Below are 25966 nucleotides of genomic sequence, written 5' to 3'. Positions count from 1 at the left end.
TTTATCAGGAATCAGTAGTGATGCCCGCGAAATAGGAGATTAGAGCTGTATCACACCGGAGCTACTAGCAGTACCTAATGAAGTCTAGAAATAAGTGTGATATGCACCATGTATTAATAATGGGACATCTCCCCCATGACACTAGGTTCTGCTCCTTGGAATATGGAAGACACTATTGATATCCAGAGTTAATTTAAAAATTTGTTATGGTGATGATTAATACACGGGGATTATTATACAAAACAACACTAGGCTAATAAAGTTTCTAGTCATATCCCTGTACTACGTACCAATATCCACAACTCTTGTTTTATTTGGATATAACTATCTCCATGTACGGCATTACAGCACCTCTCAGACTAACACTTATAGTAATAATAATAATAATAATTAAACAATGGTAACCATTATAGTATAACTGTGGTAACTAGGTTACATATTTTGAGGATGAAATGTAGGATATGAGATAAGAGGAGGAATGATATGTCTGTAGTGGAGCATTAGATATGGACTCCATTATTACATAGGACTCATAACCTATCTCAAACCTTATATACATCGATATTTAGGAGACATTGATATTGTTTATAATCCTTAACCGGCTTCCCTGAAGGGTCCCTTTTATTTCTTATTCACTTATTTCTCACACTTGCTTTATTTTTAATTAATATTTCGCCAACTTCTGATACCTGGTTATAAGATTTTAATAAATTATCTAATACAATTTGTTTTTATATTTATGGACTGGAGTAACTTGAGAACCAACTTCCTTTTGGGTGATAATTTTCACCAACTGTCCTTTAAGCTATGTCTAGTTGGATGAGCACCCCCTCATCCTATACCCTTCATCTATTACTTTTAGGTTATATATGTAAATGAGGATAGTCCTATCTCCTATTGCTTGAGCGGATTTGTTTTTCTCTTTTTTTCTGGTAAATGGGCATTTGCATCAGCTTTTCCCTCACATGCCACCCCCTGCTCACCAGCTTTTCCCTCACATGCCACCCCCTGCTCACCAGCTTTTCTCACCTATATCATCACCTCCTGCTGACCAGCAGCCACCTCCACTGTGTACCATGTGACTGCAGCAGTCACATGACACTAAGACCTAGAGAGAGAAAAAGGAAAAAGTAATCACCGAATGGCTTTGCTGTTGGATCCAATTAAATCATCATCATCGTCATCATCATCATTTATTTATTTATATAGCGCCAACATATTCCGTGGCGCTTTACAATTGGGGACAAACATAGTAAACTAATAAACAAACTGGGTAAAACAGACAAAGAGGTGAGAAGGCCCTGCTCGCAAGCTTACAATCTATTGGACAAAATTAAATAGTGTGGATCAGATGTTGACTAAAGGATCTGAGAAGCCAGTGCAGTTTTCTTTAACCACAATGTAACATTAAAATTATAAAGCAGGAAAATTTACCTTAATAAAAATAATTGAATATATTCTTTCACAAAAAACACACTATACAACAAATATCATTCACACAAATGGGTAGTTACTCACACAAGATTAGTGAATACTGATCGTTGACCTGGTGTGTAAAACACACCACCATTGGACGAATCTCAGTTTGGCGCATTCCAGGAAAATGCTTCCTACCTGAATGCGTACTGTCAACTCAAAAGTTTGTCGGAGGAGGTATACTGGTCTGAGGCTGTTTTTCATGGTTTGATCTGGCTTCCTTAGTTATAGTGAAGGGAAATCTTAATGCTACAGCATACAGCAACATTCTTACATTCAGTGCTTCCCAAACCCAGTCCTCAAGGAACCCTAACAATGCAGGTTTTACAGGTCACAAGTGAAATAATTAGTACAACCCGTGGATCTTTCAAAATGTGTCAGTCAGTGATGAATACACCTGTGCTCCAGCAAAGATATATGGAAAACGAGCGCTGTTAAGGGTCCTCAATGACTGGGTTTGGGAAACACTGTTCTAGAGTGTCGTGTTCTTCCCACTTTATGGCAGCAGTTTAGCCCTTCCAGTTTCAGCATGACAATGCCCCGTGCACTAAGCGAGGTCCATCAAAAAATGGTTTCTCGAGATTGGTGTGGAAGGACGTGACTGGCCTGAACAGAGCCCTGACCTCAACCCCATTGAAGACCTTTGGGATGAATAGGAACGCTGACTGCGAGCCAGTCCTTGTCGCCCAACATCACTAATGCTTTTTTGCCTGAAAGATGCAAATTCTTGCAGCCATGTTTCAAAATCTATTAGAAAGCCTTTGCTGGTATAACAGCCTCTACTTTTCTGCAAAGGGAGAGGGGAGGACCAACTCCATATTGATGGCCATGGTTGTGGAATGAGATTTTCGGATGTCCGCATACTTTTGACCATCTAGTGTACATGTAAGAATTTACTATCAATATTTTCTGCTATACAAATATAAAAAAATAATAATAATCTTCACAATAATGCTCCAAGTTGGCCCTACTGCAGCACCCCCCACCACCTGCATTTATAAGGGCTTTTGTGGCACAATACTACCTTTAAATTGCTATCTCAACATATTGATACTTCAATGCAGTGGTGAAGTAAAACCAGTGACACATTCGAAAAATTGTTTTCAGGTACAATGCAACACAGTGACTTCTAGGAATCAGCCACCCCCAGTAGTGCTGTGACATAAGAACGCCCATGTCCGGGCTATATTTAGTGATGGGGCTGCCCTAGGCATTATCTAATTAATGTTTTATTTTATATAGCAGCCAACATATTTTCCAGAACTTTATAGATAATATGGACTATCCACATCCTGACCATGGCCTTATCTGTGTGGAGTTTGTATGTTCTCCCTGTGTTTGCATGGGTTTCCTCCGGGTGCTCCGGTTTCCTCCCACACCCCAAAAACATACTGGTAGGTTAATTGGCTGCTATCAAAATTGACCCTAGTCTCTCTTGCTGTCTGTCTGTGTGTGTGCGTGTATATTCGGGAATATAGACTGTAAGCTCCAATGGTGCAGGGACTAATGTGAATGAGTTCTCTGTACAGCGCTGCGTTATTAGTGGCGCTATATAAATAATGATGATTATTGTGAATTAGCGCCTCTTCTCTACAGTCCTTCCCGCCTTAAGATGGCGTCATCACGCAACTTTGTACACCTGCGTTTTTAAGCCATAGACAAACAGTTGTTTTTCCTTCCATTTACCAGCCCGTAATAACTTCCATTCCATTATTACTGTCATAAAAGCGCTTATAAATCGTAGCAATTAATTCACTAGGAACAAGCTGCTAAGGATTGGGGTTAATTTATGAACTGGGTGAACATGAATTCTGATTTTCAGTTTTTATAATCGATAAAAAATATGGGAGCCCTCTTTGTTGTTTTATCCCTACTTTTCTGTCTGGTCACAGTGTTGCTCTGTTTCGTTTCCCTGGTGGTTTTCCAAAAGCTTTTTTCTTACACTTCTGCATTATACTTGCCCTGAAGCGACCAATCCTTAACTCGTCTATCTTTAAGCTAGACCACAAGTCCAGCGCTTTTCTCAGTCACTGCTGCACGGATCTCGATGGCGCAAACACTCAAAATTATACAGAGATAAATAGTCTGCATCAGTTTGGGTTCTGTCAGCATTTTAGACCACCAATGCCTTCTGCATTGTCTTACTTATTGTTTCTCATTGTATAATGCCCCCACCTTATACATTGGGAGTGGTAATGACACTTCCCTGGGAGATTGATCTGGAACTTTCACAAAATTAAAAGTTTGTCTTCATATTTTGTTACTATCTTCCCTCAGTGCCAGCCATTGTCCTTTGTAATCTAGGAACACTTATTTCTAGCTATGCAGGAACTTGACATGTTAACTTATAACAGGCAGCTTTGCTGAGATGCTAATTACATTGATCACATCCATTACATTTCCATGTCTAATAGATCTGGTTTTCGATCTTTTATTCCAACAGCCTGGAGAGATTGAGAAAAACTGGCTTCAAGAATTCCATAAGGTAATACGACAAAGGCCTTAACGTTCCATAGTCTTCTCCCCTCGTCTCCATCCTCACCTTAATCTGCCTTCTCTGCCATTCAGACGGTGCAGGACCACCAGCCGGCCTTTGTCGCTCTTCATCTACAGGAATTTGGGGGCAAACACTACCAGGAGACAATGGCCTCTGCCGAACTCTTCATCAGGTAACAACAAGTAGTCATTATTTAAAGGGGAACATCTAAATCCAGTGTATTTTAGGCGCTATCAGATGGTCCCACTGCAGTCAGCAGTTTACAGATACGTAAATGATTGTGTGACCACATCTTCCACCCATGATGTCTGCTAGGAACAGACCACTGAAGTTGTTCAATTACCTGGTGTAATTGTGCCGACATGTATGTGAACATGGGCCCTCTTACATAGTTATGGATGGGTACATGGTTGGTGGTCCTAAGCAGGGTATCTAATGCTCCTTAAATATGGGAATAACATATGAAGTAGAACACATCTGTTTGATAGAACTACAGACCTGCCAGAGTTCCCAGTTGGAAATTGGGACAAAATTGGCCCACATGTGGGTATGTCCAAACCATGCCTATATGTAGCCAAGGTAATATCCTGTTTATCACAAGTCATGTCTCTTTCTGCCACTGGAACACGGGACCGTCCTGGGAAAAGTGGGACTGTTGGCAGGTATATAAATGTTTTGCGTACCTTACAATGGAAGATCAGATAGCCTGTGTTTTGCAGTACGCGTTACAGTGATTGTATTGTTATAGAAGTCTCAGTACAAGGAGAATTAAATATGGTCGATTTTACAGGAAGCTTATGAAGAGTGAAGAGCTGTCTGAATATGACTGTGTTTTAGCCTTCATCGACAAAGACTTCACCCAGCCAGACAAATTCACAGTGAGTAAACCATGTCTAACCAGTATTACCACATAGGGTCAGCAAGCTAGGCAGATGAATAGGGCAGCATTTTTAAGGGAGCAGTGCAGAAATAGTTTAATTTTAAGGAGCAAATAAAGCAACTATTTATCATTAATATATATATATATATATATATATATATATATATAAAAGCACAAAATCAATATAATAAGGCGCTAGCAACCACACTGTAACCATCAATTTATATAATTGGTATAAGAATGTACCAGATGATCAGTCCCGTAATAAAGAAACACATATAGCTCAATTTAGGAGCGGCAGCCGCAGGTGACTTGTGTCCAGATGGTTAATCCGGAGGAATTGGGGTAACTGTTGATAGAAAAAACAAGTAGGGCGCCCAATGTGTAGTAACAGATAGAAATGGGGACGATATAATAAACTGCGTACCGTAAGGATTCCAGGATCATGTAGTATGGTAGGAGTTCCTCTTCAGAGGTAATACCTCCCCCTCGCCCACAGGATGACGACAATGTGGATATATAAAAGCACATATAGTGTAGTATGGTTGTGTAATATAACACCAATTGTGATGAATCCTCCACCACTATCAATAGTGGAAGCCCAAAAACCAAATGGCTTAATATTAAATATACACCTCCAAATAAAAACAAAAAATCTGCGTACCAGAAATCCTGTTATATAAGTAGCGTATGTGTGCTCAAGATCAACAGTCCATCATAGTTGTTTCGATCAGACAGATGTCATAGGCAGACAGACAAAAACAGAATTGCCATGTCAGAGTAAAAAACAACAATTTAATAAAAAGAGTAATATAAACTCACATGAGGTACAGAAATGATGCCAGTAGAGTATCAGTAGAATCAATAGCTCAGTGCGTTTCGTCCCAACACCGTGGGACTTCCTCAGGAGCAAATGCACATTGTGTTTTTGTCTGTCTGCCTATGACATCTGTCTGATCGATTACACTATGATGGACTGTTGATCTTGAGCACACATACGCTACTTATATAACAGGATTTCTGGTACGCAGATTTTTTGTTTTTATTTGGAGGTGTATATTTAATATTAAGCCATTTGGTTTTTGGGCTTCCACTATTGATAGTGGTGGAGGATTCATCACAATTGGTGTTATATTACACAACCATACTACACTATATGTGCTTTTATATATCCACATTGTCGTCATCCTGTGGGCGAGGGGGAGGTATTACCTCTGAAGAGGAACTCCTACCATACTACATGATCCTGGAATCCTTACGGTACGCAGTTTATTATATCGTCCCCATTTCTATCTGTTACTACACATTGGGCGCCCTACTTGTTTTTTCTATCAATATATATATATATATATATATATATATATATATATATATATATATATATATATATATATATATAAAATATGTGTATATATAATATGTGTATATATTATAACCAAGTTGAATAATATTACGTACTGTAACTGGAGTGCTTATACAAAATATGTCCACCATGCTTTCTTTATCTCAGCAAACTGTCATATTAGGAGTAGACACACAGTGACAGCTTGACAGGCTTGCTTTGCAGGAACGTATTGTGTTGATTAGTTGATTCATACAAATGTGCAGAGCCAGCAGCTTAAATGACTGCAGTCCCATTTTTTGACCTGTTTCATATCCCATCAGGACACGGTCCTAAAGATGTGGAATAAGTTTCACCTGTCTGTAATGGAGTGGGGAAGTAATGCTTCACTTTTTAACAGAGGTGCAGTAAATGGAAGGTTAACACTGAACAATTCTGAAAACTTTATTTTATTTTTTTTCATTTTCTTTCTTTTTAACTCTACATTTTAAAATTATGGAGAAGTGGGTGTTTGGTGCTGGGACATGAGCATTTAGGTTGCACCAGTGATTGTTTAGGGCGTATTGGCTGAGGCTGTATAATGCAGGATCTACAGTCATAGCCAAAAGTTTTGAGAATGACACAAGTTTTGGTTTTCACAAAGTTTGCTGCTTCAGTGTTTTTAGACCTTTATGTCAGATGTTGCTATGGTATACTGAAGTAAAATTACAAGCATTTCATAAGTGTCAAAGGCTTTTATTGACAATTACATTAAGTTTATGCGAAGAGTCAATATTTGCAGTGTTGACCCTTCTTTTTGAAGACCTCTGCAACTCGCCCTGGCATACTGTCAATCAACTTCTGGGCGACATACTGACTGATGGCCGCCCATTCTTGCCTAATCAATGCTTGAAGTTTGTCAGAACTTGTGGGTTTTGTTTGTCCACCCGCCTCTGGAGGATTGACCATAAGTTCTCAATGGGATTAAGGTCTGGAGAGTTTCCTGGCCATTGACCCAAAATTTCGATGTTTTGTTCCCTGAGCCACATAGTTATCACTTTTGCCTTATGGCAAGGTGCTCCATCATGCTGGTAAAGACATTGTTCATCACCAAACTGTTCTTGGATGGTTGGGAGAAGTTGCTCTTGGAGGATGTTTTGGTACCATTCTTTATTCATGGCTGTGTTCTTAGGCAGAATTGTGAGTGAGCTCACTCCCTTGGCTGAGAAGCAACCCCACACATGAATGGTCTCAGGATGATTTACTGTTGGCATGACACAGGACAGATGGTAGCGCTCACCTTTCCTTCTCCGGACAAGCTTTTTTCCAAATGCCCCAAACAATCTGAAAGGTGATTCATCAGAGAAAATGACTATATGTCTCTCACACCCCTGTATCCACCCTGTCATCCTCCCTTCATACAGTGCTGGGTCTATATGTCCCCTACACTCCTGTATCCACCCTGTCATCCTCCCCTCATACAGTGCTGGGTCTATATGTCCCCCACACTCCTGTATCCACCCTGTCATCCTCCCTTCATACAGTGCTGGGTCTATATGTCCCCTACACTCCTGTATCCACCCTGTCATCCTCCCCCATACAGTGCTGGGTCTATATGTCCCCTACACTCCTGTATCCACCCTGTCATCCTCCCCTCATACAGTGCTGGGTCTATATGTCCCTCACACCCCTGTATCCACCCTGTCATCCTCCCCTCATACAGTGCTGGGTCTATATGTCCCCTACACTCCTGTATCCACCCTGTCATCCTCCCCTCATACAGTGCTGGGTCTATATGTCCCTCACACCCCTGTATCCACCCTGTCATCCTCCCCTCATACAGTGCTGGGTCTATATGTCCCTCACACCCCTGTATCCACCCTGTCATCCTCCCCTCATACAGTGCTGGGTCTATATGTCCCCTACACTCCTGTATCCACCCTGTCATCCTCCCCTCATACAGTGCTGGGTCTATATGTCCCTCACACCCCTGTATCCACCCTGTCATCCTCCCCTCATACAGTGCTGGGTCTATATGTCTCTCACACTCCTGTATCCTCCCTGTCATCCTCCCCCATACAGTGCTGGGTCTATATGTCCCTCACACTCCTGTATCCACCCTGTCATCCTCCCCTTATACAGTGCTGGGTCTATATGTCCCCCCACCTCTTTATCCACCCTGTCATCCTCCCCTCATACAGTGCTGGGTCTATATGTCCCTCACAACCCTGTATCCACCCTGTCATCCTCCCCTCATACAGTGCTGGGTCTATATGTCCCCTACACTCCTGTATCCACCCTATCATCCTCCCCTCATACAGTGCTGGGTCTGTATGTCCCTCACACCCCTGTATCCACCCTGTCATCCTCCCCTCATACAGTGCTGGGTCTATATGTCCCTCATACTCCTGTATCCACCCTGTCATCCTCCCCTTATTCAGTGCTCAGTGCTGGGTCTATATGTCCCCCACACTCCTGTATCCACCCTGTCATCCTCCCCTCATACAGTGCTGGGTCTATATGTCCCCTACACTCCTGTATCCACCCTATCATCCTCCCCTCATACAGTGCTGGGTCTGTATGTCCCTCACACCCCTGTATCCACCCTGTCATCCTCCCCTCATACAGTGCTGGGTCTATATGTCCCTCATACTCCTGTATCCACCCTGTCATCCTCCCCTTATTCAGTGCTCAGTGCTGGGTCTATATGTCCCCCACACTCCTGTATCCACCCTGTCATCCTCCCCTCATACAGTGCTGGGTCTATATGTCCCTCACACTCCTGTATCCACCCTGTCATCCTCCCCTCATACAGTGCTGGTTCTATATGTCCCTCACACTCCTGTATCCACCCTGTCATCCTCCCCTCATACAGTGCTGGGTCTATATGTCCCTCACACTCCTGTATCCACCCTGTCATCCTCCCCTCATACAGTGCTGGGTCTATACTTCAGATATATATACAACAGCTAATCCTGCAAACTGACACAATTAGAAGTTTAAGAAAGTTGAGTTCCGAAATGTTTTTGTGCGATTCGGGAGACAAAGGGGTGTGCTAATAGTGTACCATAATGTGACTACTCATGCAACAGGCTAAACATGGAGATTAGTGGAAATGTTATGGCTACAACTGAAGTTGAAGGATTATGATAGGATAAGATCTTTAATAGTTTGGTAACAATCACCCTGAAATTCAAAAGCATGTAAAGATTGTAACATAAAAGACCAGGGGATCCTGTCAAATGCCTTCTTGTCGTCCAAAGCAAGGACCAGAGAAGGTGCTTATATTTATTTACATGGTGAATTAAGTTAAATGTACTCCTAGTGTTATCAATACTTGTTAAACACTTGTGTTATATGGGGAGAAAGTCTGTGTGTGAAGGTCGTCTGGTACCACATAGATAGTTTTGGGTATTTTAAGTCTGTCTTTCAACTCCCTCCTCTGCCCACCCCTGTCCTCCTCTCCCCTCCTCCATAACAGCCCTCAACATTGCCACCCACACCGCCAAAAGAAATCTCCTATCCCCTACCACTATCCCCACACCCTCCCCATCTCCACCTTCTGTTATTTGCTCCTGAACCTGTCCCTGTCCATTGGCATCTTCTCTTCCTTTGAAACAAGCTCTCCTCTTGTTTACCTTCAACATTCTCTGTCTAGACCCTGGCTCTCTCTCCAAATACTGTCCAATTTCCCATCTGTTTCCAAACTATTCAAGTGGCTTTTAAATAATCACCTCACAAGCTTTCTCTACTCTCCCTCCCTCTTTGCTTAAGTGTCAAGAATCACCCTACGAGTTCAGTTATCAGAACATGCTGTTGACGAGAGCTTCATCTTTCGCAACTTCCTTTCTCATGGAACCAGCTATGTTCGCCGGTACTCAGTTGCCCCCTAGACTTACTCTCGAGTAGTGGTAACTTAACTCAGGTAGGTGGGCACCACAGAGGACTTGACTGTGGGATGCTGAGCAGAGATACTGTATCTATGGCAACAAGGATGCAGGATACACTTGGACCAGATAAGACAGATATACCGGGTTGCAATAAGATGTAGTACCAATCTCCACCAGTATTACTGCTTGGCAGTGTTGAGTAGAAAATGGGTGTAGTACCAGTAGTGGCCTGTGTGGAGAAGGAGCTGGAGAACAACATAGTGCAAGGTGCGAAGAAAGATCGAGCTGGATTTCTGGAAGGAGAAACACAGCTTACACAGGTGAGTCTGATGGAGCAGATAGTGGGCACCCGATCCTGTGGCTGGGAAGTGATCTTATAGACGCAAAGGTAGAGACAAATAACAGGCAAAGGGTCGGTCCAGACAGCGATATCGAAGTCAGGATCAGAAAGAAAAGGTCTATCCAGGCAGCAAACAGGGATGGTCAGGTAACAAGCAGAGGTCAAAACTGAGTATCAAACAGGAGCAGACAATTCACAGACATAGATGCACGGAGCAGCAAGCGTGTGCACACTATAACCAGCAAAGGCTCAGTGAAACGGACAGGTATTTAAAGCAGTAGTAACCAATCAGGGCAGGTGTCAGATTGAGCTGCAGGTGAGAGGTGATCACACCCAGGATGAGAACAACATTGCAGCAGACAGCTGCAATTAACCCTGCAATTACCTTCTGTCCCTAACACAGAGGTTACCTTCCCCTTCACACTCCAACTGCCCTCACTGAAGTCACCACCAATCTTTTCTCTGTTACGTCTAGGGGTCACTTCTCTATGCAAATCCTCCTGACAACTTCTTTTCATGCCACTGTACTTGTCTGGTTCCCTTCCAACCTCACCAAGTGCTTCTTCTCTGTTTCTACCACTATGTTGTGGCATTCCTGCTCCTCCCCACTTTGCTAATCCCTACACTGGTTCCCTGTTCCCTACAAAATCCAATTCAAACTCCTCACCCTCCCCTACAAAACCTTCAGCCACCCCTCCCTCACACAGCTCCACACTCCCTTCCGCCCTCTCTGCTCTGCCAATAACCGGACCCTCAATGTCCCACTCATAACCACATCCTGCTCCCACCTCCAAGACTTCCCCCGTGCCGCTTCCCAGCTATGGATACACTTCCATGCCCAAACAGTCTTTCCACAGACCTCCAAACCTACATGTTCATCAAGACTACCAGTCACCTACTGAATTCCACTTTCACTGGCTGGGTTGCTTGTACCCACATTCTCGCTCTGTGTGGCCACCCCCCGCCCCCTCCTTCTGGTCTCAGTCTTGACCATCCCCATAAGATTGTAAGCTCTCAGGCACTCATTGTTTTTGTATTATGCTCTATCCCCCACTGTATAACACTGCAGAATTTTGTGGTGCAATATAAATGATAACAAGTCTGATCATTCAGCATAAACTGATCCAGTTTTCAATTACTTTATTTTACCTTAGATATCTTAATTTTGATCTCACGAATCACAAATCTTGAATTTGAGTTTTTATATCATGTAGTTTTTGATTTATGAGGGTTTGAAATGTTCAGAAATCCATAATTTTTGGTGTGCTGGACTGTACAAAAAGCCAATTTAGGCTAGGATTGTTACCAGAGTCCTATAGGCTTTAATTTGATATACCACACTAGACGAATTAAGCAACGGTACATGAATCTGCAGTCTATTACAAGGATCCAGATAAAATCAAGTACAAAACTTTTTATTGTCGTTCAAATGAAAGGACGGAACTACATCCTGCAAAGCAAAAGTGTTATTTTCTGTGAAGTCTAAACTGATGACAGCCTCATTCTCGTTAGTGTTTTATTTAAGATAGTTGTTGTACACAGGTTGCTGTTGAGCTAGACAAGACTGTGATTTCAGTGTTAGGAGTAGTAGAATGTATCAACAAAATGTTATGCAGTTTTAGTTAACTTTACCTGTCACCTGACACCCACTGTTTGTACATAACACTTAATCTTGAAATGATAGCTTCCCCGATCCTAGTAATGTGGTATGTGAAATTAGATCCTGTTACATTCTAAATAAAATGGTATTTTTTTAAATGAAATATCTCAAGCCTGGCCTGAGAAAATTAGGCTTTTGTGTAATTGCAAATACAAAAATATGTGGATCTTGTATATTTTCAAACTCTGATACACCAAAAACGACATGAGATATATTAAAATAATTGGGGATTTGAGACCCTCTTTTATAGTACTAAATGTGTGCAGAAAATAACAGTAGAAGAAAATGGTAGGGTAATTTCAATTGGATCACTTGACAAGGAATGACCAAGGCAGCTTTAAGTTCATCTATTGTGATCTCTTATTCATCTTTATACCGCTGTGCTCTTATATTTAAAAGCTTTTCCTCATCCATTTTTAATTTTTTTTTATTTATTTTTATTTGTAGTGGAACTAGACATTTAAACTGGGCTTCTATTTCCATGACTGCACGTGGGTATGAGTCAGTACAGGGGCCTTGGTGACATGTAACTCCTAGGGGTTTGAAAAAGTGGAGATGCTGCCTATAGCAACCAATCAGATTCTAGCTGTCATTTTGTAGAATGTACTAAATAAATGACAGATAGAATCTGATTGGTTGCTATAGGCAACATCTCCACTTTTTCAAACCCACAGTTTAATAAATATACCCCCTAGTGTTCTGAATAGCAGATAAATTATTGTTAAATGCAGTGATAAGTCATTTTTTAATTTCTGAGAAAATGGAGTTTAAAAGAGGACCATTTTGTTTGATAACTTGTTTTACCACAAGATGGCAGCATTCTCTTTTCTTTCACTGTGGAGTACACTGAATACAGCTGTTAGACTGTGTACCACTGTTGAAATGGCAAATCATATTGCTGGCTTAATGGTATTTTTGTAAGCGATAGTGAAATTGAACAGACATAGAAAAAAGTCTCTAAATTAATTTCTTTTAATGCCACAACCAACCAAAGGCCTTTGCCATCAGTGACTGCTGATCTAATTCATAGTTCCCTACTCTCCCGGAGTCCCGAGAGAGCAGGCAAAAATCCCAGATCCAGTTGTCTCCGTTGTTGACGATGGGTGGGGGCGGGGCTAAATGGTGCATTGTGGCCCAGCCCCTGCTGCGATTGGCCGAAATTCAGGGGAGGGCTGGCAAACCTCAGCCCAGGGGGCAAGACTCGAATCATCAGCCTATTTTAAAGGAAAAAAACGCAGGTGGCCCAGTGCCCCAGGCCAAGGTAGCCCATTATGGGACCGGCCCGGGGGGCAGATGCACCCCTGCCACCCAACCCAGCCTGCCCCTGCCGAAATTGCATAGGATTGACAGGGGGCGGAGCCTAATGGCACACCACGCGTGGTCACACCCCTTCAACGGACCCCCTCTCGGACAACTGCCTTCAAAAGTAGGTAAGTATGATCTAATTCAACAGTGCTGAAGCCACCAGTCACTCTCTCTGCTCTCCACACTTAAACAGTGTAAGATTCCCTCCATGTGCTACATACATGCAGTAGAAGGGCTTCACCACTTTCTATCCTTTGACGGGGTACTGGGGGCGGGGCCTGCAGAGTGCGTGCAGCGCTGGAACGGCTCTCTTAATACATTGTGTGCTGCACTGCCAAACCAGATGGGAAAGTGGACAGCAGTGGGGCAAATTTGTAGCCCCCCCTGATTAATGTGCATAGTATTAGCTGTATACTGAAGGGGATCATGACATAAACAAATTACATACAATCACATGAAACAAAAGTGATGGCTTGCTGAAATGAGTTTACAAACTATTAGCTTATATTCTATTTTAACAGTATATTCTGTTTCTATTTAAACAACATACTAAATAAATGGTCATAATGATAAATATTCCTTTCCAGTGGGTTTCATGTCATCCACACACAGTGCCACTCCACCCGAAGAATGGCCAACACCACTTATGAAGCCCTATGGGTCCCGGTTGTTCAGCCTCAACACCGAATGTTTGGATCTGTCCAATTTTGTGGCCAAACTGGACACAGAACCATATATTTGCCAATCTAACAAATGTCCAGGGGGTAAATGTATTATGGTCCGATTTTTTCAACTCGCTGGAAATCGGCGAGTATACAGCTAAAATTTAAAGCAGCGCTGGCTTGTAAAGGCAAACTTGCCTTTACAAGCCAGCGCCGCTTTAAATTTTAGCTGTAAATTCGCCGATTTCCGGCGAGTTGAAAAAATCGGACCATAATACATTTACCCCCAGATCTTATCATATGTACTTATGCTGGTAACACTTGTGCAGATCTGGTTGGCCAATCTGTTCATTTTTGATTGAGTTGGCCGAACATTCCGACACCTGTGTCCAGCCAATGAATATGGAACAGCAGGCTGGCCGTTGTGCGGGGTCAATGACAAGGAAATAAGAAGTGCCCTCTTTCCTTTGAAATTATTTAGCCTCATTGCTGAATAAATCCATGTGTATAATTTGGCTCTGCCTATGGGTGGACAAATTGGCTGTAGATATAGTTGTTTGGAGGTCATGCTGAACAGCCAGAGCTGCCTGTGTGTGGTCAACGCATATGAATCGCACAGCTCTGGTTATTCAGACTTTATGTCAAGCAAGTGGATCACTGTGCAGCTGGCTGTCCTCCTGGCCTCTTATAGGCTGGTCAATGACCTCACATGCACGGCCCTAGGGTCATTGGCTGGTTGGCCCAACAATGATCAAATTGGTCAACCAAATCTGCAGATGTGGGGGCACCTTTACTGATACACCTGCACAATAGATGGAAAGTCTTGTCAGACTTTTACATTACTGCCAGGTAAACAAGCAGAAAGCACAAATCCATTAAACTGGTCCTATGCGCCCTAATATGTACATGTGATATTTAGTGGTTTAACACTCTCCTGTCAGTTTAGCTCTGTTCCGTTACAAACAGCATTTTGCTCTTTTTCATTTTAAAATACTGCTGTGGGTCTCCGGGAGATAACCTCAAGCAGTAGAAAAGCAGGATTGGGATGTAGGACTTCCAGCTATGCCTTTTATCAAAATATTCATATGTTATGTATATACATTCCTTCTATCTACAGTATTTATAGCATAACAACTTGACCTGCATTGGAGAAGTGTACATATCACACTAAAAGGGATCAGCTCAATTATATATAACAAAAGGTCTGGCCAGGAATGGGGATTTCAGGTACCTGGAGTCTCCTCCGCGATTTCCTTTAACAACTCACAGAAGGAGGTCAAACCGGCGCCAACAAGCTCTTAAAAATGAGATGGTTTTATAATTGACTAAATTAGCTTTCAAGTACTATGAGCTGTATACTGTAATGAAGTACAGTTAATATTCACTGTTTATACCGCACAGAGAACATACCATGTGACCGACCAACTTGCTTCCCTCATTATAGCGGTAACAGCCTACGTCAGTGATGGGCCATCTGATACACTTCAAGAGCTGACTGCGCGTTCCTCCATCCTTCAAAGGGGCCATGCATTACCCTTAAATTCAGGAATTAAATAACAGCCCTCACAAATGCCCCTTACTTCAAAATTCTACATGTTTTCACTCACATACTTGCCATAAAATGCACACACATGCACTTAATCCCCCCTTAGAAGCCATCAGATCTCACATGTACTTCAAAACTCCCCCATATTTCCCCAACCAGCCTATCAGACCTCTCCCACATCCCCCTCCTCTGTATGCTGCGCGACCTCCTGGCGTTGCGCAGAGGAGGTTATGTAACGCAGAAGTCGCTGTCCCGTTCAATCTCACACTCTGCAACGAAGCGGAGAATGGTTGAGTTCAGGAGCTGTCGGCTGGGGGCCTGGGTGAAGGCTTGGTGGGCTGCTTATTGCTGACCACTGGCCTACATAGAAAGTAATAGCACAGTGCCGTCTATAGCTATCCATAACTATGAACAGCGCGTGACAACACAATACAAAATTTTTATAGTTTTCCCTGTACATATTACAATGCATTCCTCACCCCTCTACCTTGTGAAAGCTTTGACATTCTAAAATATAATGTGACAATAATTAGTATATACAGCTCTGCCTCAGTGATATGAAGCTGGGTTATACTGATAACAGCTATCTGCTCAAGTTTTATCATTTCAAACCTGATAAGGCAATCTGACCTCATGACCGCTTATCTACATTGTAATGAGAAAATTGCACACAACGCAGATTGCAGGAGCTCAGCTAGTAATGTAGAACTGTTACAAGTGTCAGCTGGAAGAACATGATTGTGTCAGTCATGAACAGTGGCCAAACTACAGCTACATCCTAAGCTGCCATGTCCTCCACATACATATATTAGGGCAATAGGGTGTCTATATCTGTTCTGTTACTTGCATGTTTTAGCTACTTGAAGACCAGAGCATTTTTTTTACCCCTTCATGGCCAGACCAAAGCTTGCTTTTTGGGATGCCTCAGTTTAAATGGGAACTAATTTTTTATTTCTTTGTCTACCTAGCCAATTTTATGTTGTTTTTGCCTATAAAGACAGCTGTTTCTTTTGATCGCAGATCAGAACAAATACCTTCTTATTATATAAGAATTACATGGCAGCAAAATATTTTTTTGTAGTTATTTTCAGGCGTAATACAAATATAGCAAAGAAGCAGCACAAGATTTTTACTCATACTTACCAACTCTCCTGGAATGTCCGGGAGACTCCCGAATTCTGGGTGGGTCTCCCGGACTCCCGGGAGAGTATGACAGTCTCCCGCATCTGCCCAAAAATCCAAAATGCTGCGATTCACCGGGAATCGCGGCATTTGGCCACACCCCCATGACGTAACGACGCAAGCGCGTCATTTTACAGCAGGGGGGTACGATTTTCAGAGCCTCGCCCCCCTGCACGCCCACCTGTCCCCGAGAGCTCCCGGATCATACTTGCCATAAGTTGGCAAGTATGTTTTTACTATGCAATTTAATGGGTTAATTCTGACCGGTACAGTGATATCACAGATGTGTAGTTTGGTAAAGGTCTGATGTAGTTATGAGGGAGTGATGAGCAACAAATAGCCCTCAGAGCTTCCACCTGCAGGCCCCTGAGCCTTCCTGATGACCCCTGATCCCTCCTTCTTTATTGTCAGACTTATTATAGCTTGTAACACTGGTTTAAAATTACCACTAATATGTTATTACAGGTAGGCGTCTTTTTCTTTAAATAAATGCATTATTTTAACGTATTACTGAGATTAACGGAAATGTTTGGCTATTCTGAAGGTAGAAGGGCCGGCGATCCTGGGGCCTGATTCATTAAGGAAAGTAAAGCAATAAAAATAAGTATGTTTTCTCCTGGACAAAACCATGTTACAATGCGAGGGGTGCAAATTAGTTTATTATTTTGTACACAAGTTAAATACTGGCTGTTCTTTCATCTAGCACACAAATACTTGATAGCTTTATTTATACACTGAAATGTAAAGTTGATCTAGGACATGCCCTAACCGATCTATAAATCTGTCCCCATATTTTAAATTTATCTCCCCCTCCAATGCAACATGGTTTTGCCAAGGTGCAAAGTTACTCATTTTTTTTGCTTAACTTTCCTTAATGATTCAGGACCCTGAAGTGTATCAGGTTGCCTACTACTGCTTAAAAAACAAAAGTACTCATATTAACTGGCAAAGTTCTTTACATATTTTTGTGGGAGATGATATATATAATTTACATTATAATGTGGGTGTACTGGATAGGTGTAGGGAGACCTGCTTTATGTCTTCCCTGCACTTTGTCCCAACCCAGCACTACCCCCTTTTACCATAGAGATCAGCCGTCGTGCATTCTCAGCCCCCTTCTGTAGTACATGCTGCGGTGTACACTGACATCATAAAATGGGATCAATGAGGATTAGATAAATGAATTGATCCATTTGATTATAAATGTAAATCAATAATTTGTTTTGCTCTACAGGCGCGCTAGAATGGATCATGAATAAACAAAACAAAAATCATTATAAGGTATGAGGCAGGCATTGTAGAGCAGAGGGGATAATCAGAGATATAAATGAGATCATTGTTTAAGTTATAAGAAAAATCAATGTGTTGCAGTGGAAATACACATTGCTCCTCATAAATACACAAAGTTTACTGCGCCCTGCTGTTCCCAACTTATTCACTATGAGAATTACTCTCCGCTCGGAATCTCGTCACATCATTTGGCAACGTAGTTGCAGGATCATATCGCAATGATTCATGTGCCAAACTGTACGACTAGATCAATGTCTGGATCCTAAAAGGGGCGTGGTCTGACAGGATCGGGCGATTTCAGCAAAAGTCAGGTGTGGTTAGGCAGATAGAGCTGTGTATCCGCAGATCATGGCTGGGTTTTATTCTGTCCGGGCTTTTCTTTTTTCAGATATATCATACTTGCCTACTTTCAGTAGTCGACGTCCGGGACAGGGGCGTGACTAATGGGCGGGAGGGGGCGGGGTGCCTCGAATCGCATCATTTTGGCCCCGCCCCACGAGTAAAATGATGGTTTCTCGCCGGGGGCGGGGCCAAAATGATGCGATTCTCGGTCAATCGCGTCATTTTAACAACGGAATTTCGGGATGTGGGAGACATGCCAGCTCTCGCGGGAGTCCGGCAGACTGACCCGGATTTTGCACTTTCCGGGAGAGTTGGCAAGTGTGAGATATATTTGGAGGTATTGTTCAACCTACAGAATGGCTGCCCCCATCCTGTGCAGGTGGTAGGTTCGTCTTAGAACCAAAATTTTTACATTTTTTGTTTTGTGCTCATAGATGATAAAAAAAAATCCTTTGCTTGCAATGTCAATCCCCCAGGGATTGCTACAAACTACTGCATTGTAGGCAGCGAGCGTTCACAGTCCTGTAGCATGCAGTGTATTTATAAATCAGTAAGATATAGGTAGGATTGCTGGGGGCAGTGGAGTTATCTATATAAGTGACAATAACTGTCACAAATTTTGATGGGTTTTCATTTTCATTGTGGAGAATTCCACCAACTTCTGTTCACACAATAATGTATATAATACAATTATTAATATTGGGCCTATTCAATTCCCCTTTTTCACAAGGGAACCATTGCCGAAGCAAAAGTTTTCTCTTACCCCTTTCCTTTACCCTCTTACCCCTTTCTTTACCCTCTTACCCCTTACTTTTACCCTCTTACCCCTTACTTTTACCCTCTTACCCCTTTCTTTACCCTCTTACCCCTTACTTTTACCCTCTTACCCCTTTCTTTACCCTCTTACCCCTTACTTTTACCCTCTTACCCCTTACTTTTTTTCACAGGAAAAAAAATAGGCTTTTCACTTCTGCACATTGAAAATCTTTGGACTGCAAGAAAGTCTATTTAACTCATTGCAATTCAACTTTCTCTCGGGACAGGGAATTGTTCCCACCTGATTCTGAGCACTGAGGCTGGCGAGAAGAGTCCGGAAGAGAGGAATTTAAGCACATATGTGTTTTATCCCCACATTATGAGGTTGCCTGACTGCGGTCACGCTCCTTAAGAACAGGTTACCCTCCCCATGCCTCCAGCCCTCCCCTGCAGCTGTTCTCTGATTCCTGGGCGCTACCAGGTGAAGAAGGCAGGCCGAGCTTTACCTGGTCTTCCCCCATTCCCTCCATTGGCCCGAGGGCTACCACGCGACCATCACCTTTATATGGCTTTGGCGCCATTGCAGAGCCTTAGCTGTTATAAATACAAATAGATCCATATGCATGAATCTTTGTATTAAATAATGTGTTTTATTTAAATAAACAAATACTGCAGCAGGATACTTGGTGGCTCATATCTAAGCCCCGGCAGGAAAGGGCTAAATGCCCAGGTTGTGTGCCCTCTGCAAGCCCAGTATTATGAACCAAGGCAATAGTTTATTGGTGGCAGTGGTTTTATATCAGGCAAGGTGGAACACACCCAGGCTGTTATGCCGAGCGCGTGCCATCCTTTCTAGAATAATAATGCAGCCATCATTGTTGTCAAATGGCCATTGAAATGCCCGAACACACGCTACACAGACACACAGAGCACTTACCTGTTCCATGCTGTCCACTCGGCAAGTTAAGTCCCATTCCTATTATCACAGGAGCCTTCTGATTGGCTAGGAGAACCTTTCCTTGGCCGATGCAGTACCACCTGGCATAAGACCACTGCCACCAGTGAATATAAGGTGCCTAGCAGGATGGGACCCGCCCTTGCATAACAGAACGACTTGGCATCCCGCCACCAGTGATTACTTTATTAGGAAGAGAGGCAGGGCAGTTGCAATAAATGCATAATATACACAGTAATTTATGTATGACACACAGAGTAAGGCACACAGAGCAAAAAGGGTGTAATACACACAGTGACTTTCAACAGAAAGCGTGTTCACATGTATGTGTTACGTTGGACACATCTGAAGAAGCGTCTAAAGATACAACAGGAGCATTTGTGCCATGTAAGGCGTATAAATGTATATATTTATGCACCATCAGTCCCTGCCCCATTGGAGCTTACAGTCTAATTTCCCTAACACACACACACACACACACACAGATTGGGGTCAATTTGTTTGCAGCCAATTAACCTACCAGTATGTTTTTGGAGTGTGGGAGGAAACCAGAGCACCCGGAGAAAACCCACGCAAACACGGGGAGAACATACAAATTCCTCACAGATAAGGCCATGGTCGGGAATTGAACTCATGACCCCAGTGCTGTAAAGCAGATGTGCTAACCACTTAGCCACCATAATAAACCCCATGGTATGTATAATATACATCATGGTGTGTATAATACACTTCATGGTACGTATCATACACCTCATGGTACGTATAATACACCTCATGGTACGTATAATATACCCCATGGTACATATAATACACCTCATGGTATGTATAATACACGGTAGCTGCACTGGCATAAGTATTGAGACTGACCATGGTAGTGATAGAATCACCATATGTGACTATAGACTAGAGATGGGCGGGCTCGGTTCCCCGAAATCCAAACCCACCCGAACTTTGCCTATCCGAGTACCGAGCCGAGCAGACTCGGTACTCTCCCGCCCGTTCAGAATCGAAATCGAGGCAAAACGTCATCGTGAGGTAGTAGGATCTCGGAGCTCGGTTCTCGCGATATTTGAAATGCATAAATACCCGCCTCCACAGCATTCCATCGCCATTTGACAGAGGGAGAGAGCAAGGTTAGGTCACAGGCTGTATTAGAGCAGGGACAGAGCAATAATTGTATACCTTATTCTTTCTATTATTATTTCAATTCTATTATATTCAATTATATTATTATTACCAATTCTATTAGCAATTGTTAGAGCAGGAAGACAGGAGGATAGAGTAGGCATTTTTTTTTTCAATATTTTGCACTACAAGTGCTTTGGGGTGTCCCATATTCCTCAGTGTGAAACAATAATTTTTCTGGCTGCACAAAGTCATATTTATCAGCAGTATTTCTACAATTTTTTGCACTAGAAATGCTTTGGGCTCATTAAAATTAGGGATGTGCACCGGCCACTTTTGGTGTCTCGTGTTTTGTATTTTGGGTTCGGATTTGCTTGATGTTTTGGGTTCGGATTTGTTTTGCAAAACACCTGTCGAAAGGTTTTGGTTCGGATTTAAGGTTTTGGATTCGGATTTATTTTGAAAAAAGCATAAAAAGTTCCAAAATCAAGTTTTTGGGCTTATTTTCACTCCTACGCTATTATTAACCTCAATAACATTCAATAACAATCATTTCCACTAATTTCCAGTCTATTCTGAACACCCTCACACCTCACAATATTATTTTTAGTCCAAAACGTTTCACCGAGGTAGCTTTCTGGACTGCATAGTGGAGTGGTCCCGGTACCCAATTTGGTACCGGGGCCACAATATATCACCCTCAACTGGTCTCAATTCCACCAAAAAAGTAACTGGACTGCGTAGTGGAGTGGTCCCCACAATATAAAAAAACACTCAACTGGTCTGAATTCCACCAAAAAAGTATCTGGACTGCGTAGTGGAGTGGTCCCCACAATATAAAAAAAACACTCAACTGGTCTGAATTCCACCAAAAAAGTATCTGGACTGCGTAATGGAGTGGTCCCCACAATATAAAAAAACACTCAACTGGTCTGAATTCCACCAAAAAAGTATCTGGACTGCGTAGTGGAGTGGTCCCCACAATATAATAAAAAATCCCTCAACTGGTCTGAATTCCACCAAAAAAGTATCTGGACTGCGTAGTGGAGTGGTCCCCACAATATAATAAAAAAATCCCTCAACTGGTCTGAATTCCACCAAAAAAGTATCTGGACTGCGTAGTGGAGTGGCCCGGTACCCAATTTGATACCGGGGCCACAATATAATAATAAAACCCTCAACTGGTCTGAATTCCAGTGCACAGATGGCGGACACCATTTTTTTTTTTTATAAATTTAAATTTGTTTTTTTAGAACTTTTGGATAACTTGGAAATAACAATGCCCTTAGCAGAACAGACCACAGGACACAGGAAATACAGACAGAAAGAAGGTAGCAATAGAAATGGCAGTTCCTCTTTTTTGGAACTGCACAAACAGTGATGAAAATGAAGGTGGAGCTGGTGGCATGTCACGGCCTTCTTCAGAGGACAATCTCCTGACCAGCAGGTCTTTGCACCGCTGTAGACTTGTGTCCGCCGGAAACAGAGACACAACATACGCTTTAAACCGAGGATCGAGAACGGTGGGCAGAATGTATTCCTCTGACTTTAAAAGACTGACCACCCTCGGATCCTGGCAAAGCGTACGAAGGGCTTCATCCACAAGAGCTACATGCTTGGTGGAATCGCAATGGTGTACCAGCTCCTCCCTCACTTTCTCCAGCTGCTTCTGCAAAAGCCTGATCAGGGGAATCACCTGACTCAAGCTGGCAGTGTCGGAACTGACTTCTCCTGTGGCAAGTTCAAATGGCTGCAGAACCTTGCACAACACGGAAATCATTCTCCAGTGCGCTTGACTCAGCCGCATCCCCACTCCTTTTCCTATGTCGTAGGTGGCTGTGTAGGCTTGAATGGCCTATTGATGCTCCTCCATCCTCTACAGCATATAGAGGGTGGAGTTCTAGCATGTCACTACCTCTTGTTAATTTAGATTGCAAGGCTTGTAAATACTTTGAAGATAAAAAAAGCAGGCTGCACAGACTGTGGAGCTAGAAAGTGAAATTAAATGGACCACGTTACTTTGGTGGCTATCTATCCCCCCCCCCCCCCCTGCCCTACTTGTAGTTGAATATAAAAAAAGCAGCCTGCATAGACTGTAGAACTAGAAATTCAAATATACAAAGAAATGGACAAAGGCAGTTTGGTATCTGTCTGCATCAGATCCCCTCTCCACTAGGAGTAAAATAGAAAACTATTCAGCCGTTATATAATCTAGAATATAAATAGAAATTGAGAAAGGCAATTTGGTATCTGTCTGCATCATAATCATCAACATCCTCCTCAGCGCCAGCTACATCAATATCCTCCTCCCGGTGTACAACATTCACACCTTCATTAGCCAAATCTGTAACTGGACTGTGGGTGATCCTTCCAGCATATGCAGAGGACGTGCTGCAAATGGTGGAGGGAGCCACCTCTTCCCGTACAGTGATGGGAAGGTCAGGCTTCGCAACCACCAACACCCTTGGACTCGCCTTGGGGATTTGTGATAATTTCTCTTTAGAAGGCAGAGTTGTTTGCTGTGTTGTTGCTGACAGCATAACTCTCTTAAATTTTTTGTAGGGGGGGGGAGGAGGGCTTAGTTCCTTGGGTGAAGCTGAACCACTAGTCATGAACACGGGCCAGGGCCTAATCCGTTCCTTGCCACTGCGTGTCGTAAATGGCATATTGGCAACTTTACGTTTATCCTCAGATGATTTTAAGTTTCTCTTTTTGCTACTTTTACTGAAGTTGGGCTTTTTGGATTTTACATGCCCTGTACTAGGAGATTGGGCATCGGGCTTGCCAGACGACGTTGATGGCATTTCATCGTCTATGTCATGACTAGTGGCAGCAGCTTCAGCATTAGGAAGAAGTGGGTCTTGATCTTTCCCTACTTTATCCTCCAAATTTTGGTTTTCCATTATATGTAGCACAAGAGAGCGTACCCCGAAGCCACACACACTCGCCAAAGCCTTTAAAAATTATATGCGGCACAGGAGAGTACCACTGGACTGGAGTTATACAGCAGTACCACTGGACTTATACTGCAGAATCAGTGAAATTTGTAATATGGCAGTAACAACAATGGACTTATACTGCACAATGAGTGAACTTTGTAATATTGCAGTACCACTGGACTTATACTGCAGAATGAGTGAACTTTGTAATATTGCAGTACCAATGGACTTATACTGCAGAATGAGTGAACTTTGTAATATAGCAGTACCAATGGACTTATACTGCAAAATCAGTGAACTTTGTAATATAGCAGTACCACTAGACTTATACTGCTGAATCAGTGAACTTTGTAATATAGCAGTACCAATGGACTTATACTGCTGAATCAGTGAACTTTGTAATATAGCAGTACCACTGGACTTATACTGCTGAATCAGTGAACTTTGTAATATAGCAGTACCAATGGACTTATACTGCAGGATTGTTTTAGGATATTTTTTTTTCTTTTTTTATAATTACTTTTTTTGTTATTTTTTTATAATTTGGGAATAATGGGGAAATAACAATGCCCTTAGAAGGACTGAGCACAGGACACAGCACCACTGGACTGAACAGGACACAGCACAGGACCCAGCAGCACCACTGAACTCAGAAGGACAGAGCACAGGACACAGCACCACTGGACTGAACAGGACACAGCACAGGACCCAGCAGCACCACTGAACTCAGAAGGACAGAGCACAGGACACAGCACCACTGGACTGAACAGGACACAGCACAGGACCCAGCAGCACCACTGAACTCAGAAGGACAGAGCACAGGACACAGCACCACTGGACTGAGCAGGACACAGCACAGGACCCAGCAGCACCACTGAACTCAGAAGGACAGAGCACAGGACACAGCACCACTGGACTGAACAGGACACAGCACAGGACCCAGCAGCACCACTGAACTCAGAAGGACAGAGCACAGGACACAGCACCACTGGACTGAGCAGAACACAGAGCACAGCACAGAACTGAACAGCACGAGATATAGCAGGACAGAGGACCACCTAACACACCCTCCCTCTACCCTGATCAATGCCCGAGTGAAGATGGCGGCGACTAGCGGGGAATTTATAGGATCCGAGTATCGCGAGATCCGACAGCGGGATTTTGACTCAGAGCCTCGGTTTCAGTTTTGCAATTGGCGGGAATACCCGGATCTGTCTCGGATCCGGCTCGGATCCGCAACGTTCGGGTGGGCTCGGATTTCAGAAATCCGAGTGCGCTCATCTCTAATTAAAATGTATTCAAAGCAGTCCACATATGAGCAGAATCAGCAAGCAGGTGCTGGCACCAGTCCTGATGGTAGTGTTCCCAGTACGTCATCTGGTAAAGCCTATGTAAAAGTACATAGTCTTTTTAAATCAGGGAAAAAAACACACACCAAAAAATAAAATTACCGTGTTGAAGCGAAAAAGAAGTGTAACTAGGAAAAGTTAAGTGCCGATAAAAAAAAAATGCCAACATGCCATTCTACACACACAGTGGCAAAGAAAGAATGAGGCCTTCACCTTTCTCTATTAGTGGAAGATCAAAAAATGTTACTGAGCCTTCTTCTTGTACGGTCACTCGTGACCAAGCAACACCAAGTAATTTGGAGTCTAAAATTGGTGCACAACTACTGTTACGCATCAAAGCCGAGTTGCAAGAAAACAGTAAGACTTTAGAGGAAAATGTATGCTCAGAATCAGAATTAACACCAATCCCTGTGGAGAGTCCATCCACCAGTGGTATGTCTAATCGTGAGCA

The 25966-nt window shown here is 42.8% G+C and overlaps 1 protein-coding gene and 1 long non-coding RNA gene across 5 annotated transcripts in view; both read left to right on the top strand.

Moving 5' to 3' along the window:
- Nucleotides 1-25966, top strand: part of LOC142151445 (uncharacterized) — a 404300-nt gene that overhangs the window by 164643 nt on the left and 213691 nt on the right. The window lies entirely within an intron of this gene.
- LOC142151443 (inositol polyphosphate-5-phosphatase A-like) overlaps nucleotides 1-25966 on the top strand; it is a 74341-nt gene that overhangs the window by 18936 nt on the left and 29439 nt on the right. For all 4 annotated transcript variants that reach the window (XM_075207082.1, XM_075207079.1, XM_075207080.1 and 1 more), the window contains 3 exons: nucleotides 3920-3961; nucleotides 4045-4145; nucleotides 4764-4851. In XM_075207082.1, coding sequence (XP_075063183.1) covers nucleotides 3920-3961; nucleotides 4045-4145; nucleotides 4764-4851 — 231 coding nt within the window. The remainder of the gene's footprint in view (nucleotides 1-3919; nucleotides 3962-4044; nucleotides 4146-4763; nucleotides 4852-25966) is intronic.

This window comes from Mixophyes fleayi, chromosome 4 (assembly GCF_038048845.1).
Source record: "Mixophyes fleayi isolate aMixFle1 chromosome 4, aMixFle1.hap1, whole genome shotgun sequence".
Taxonomy (NCBI): Eukaryota; Metazoa; Chordata; class Amphibia; order Anura; family Limnodynastidae; genus Mixophyes; species Mixophyes fleayi.
This window is presented reverse-complemented; position numbering and strand designations above follow the sequence as displayed.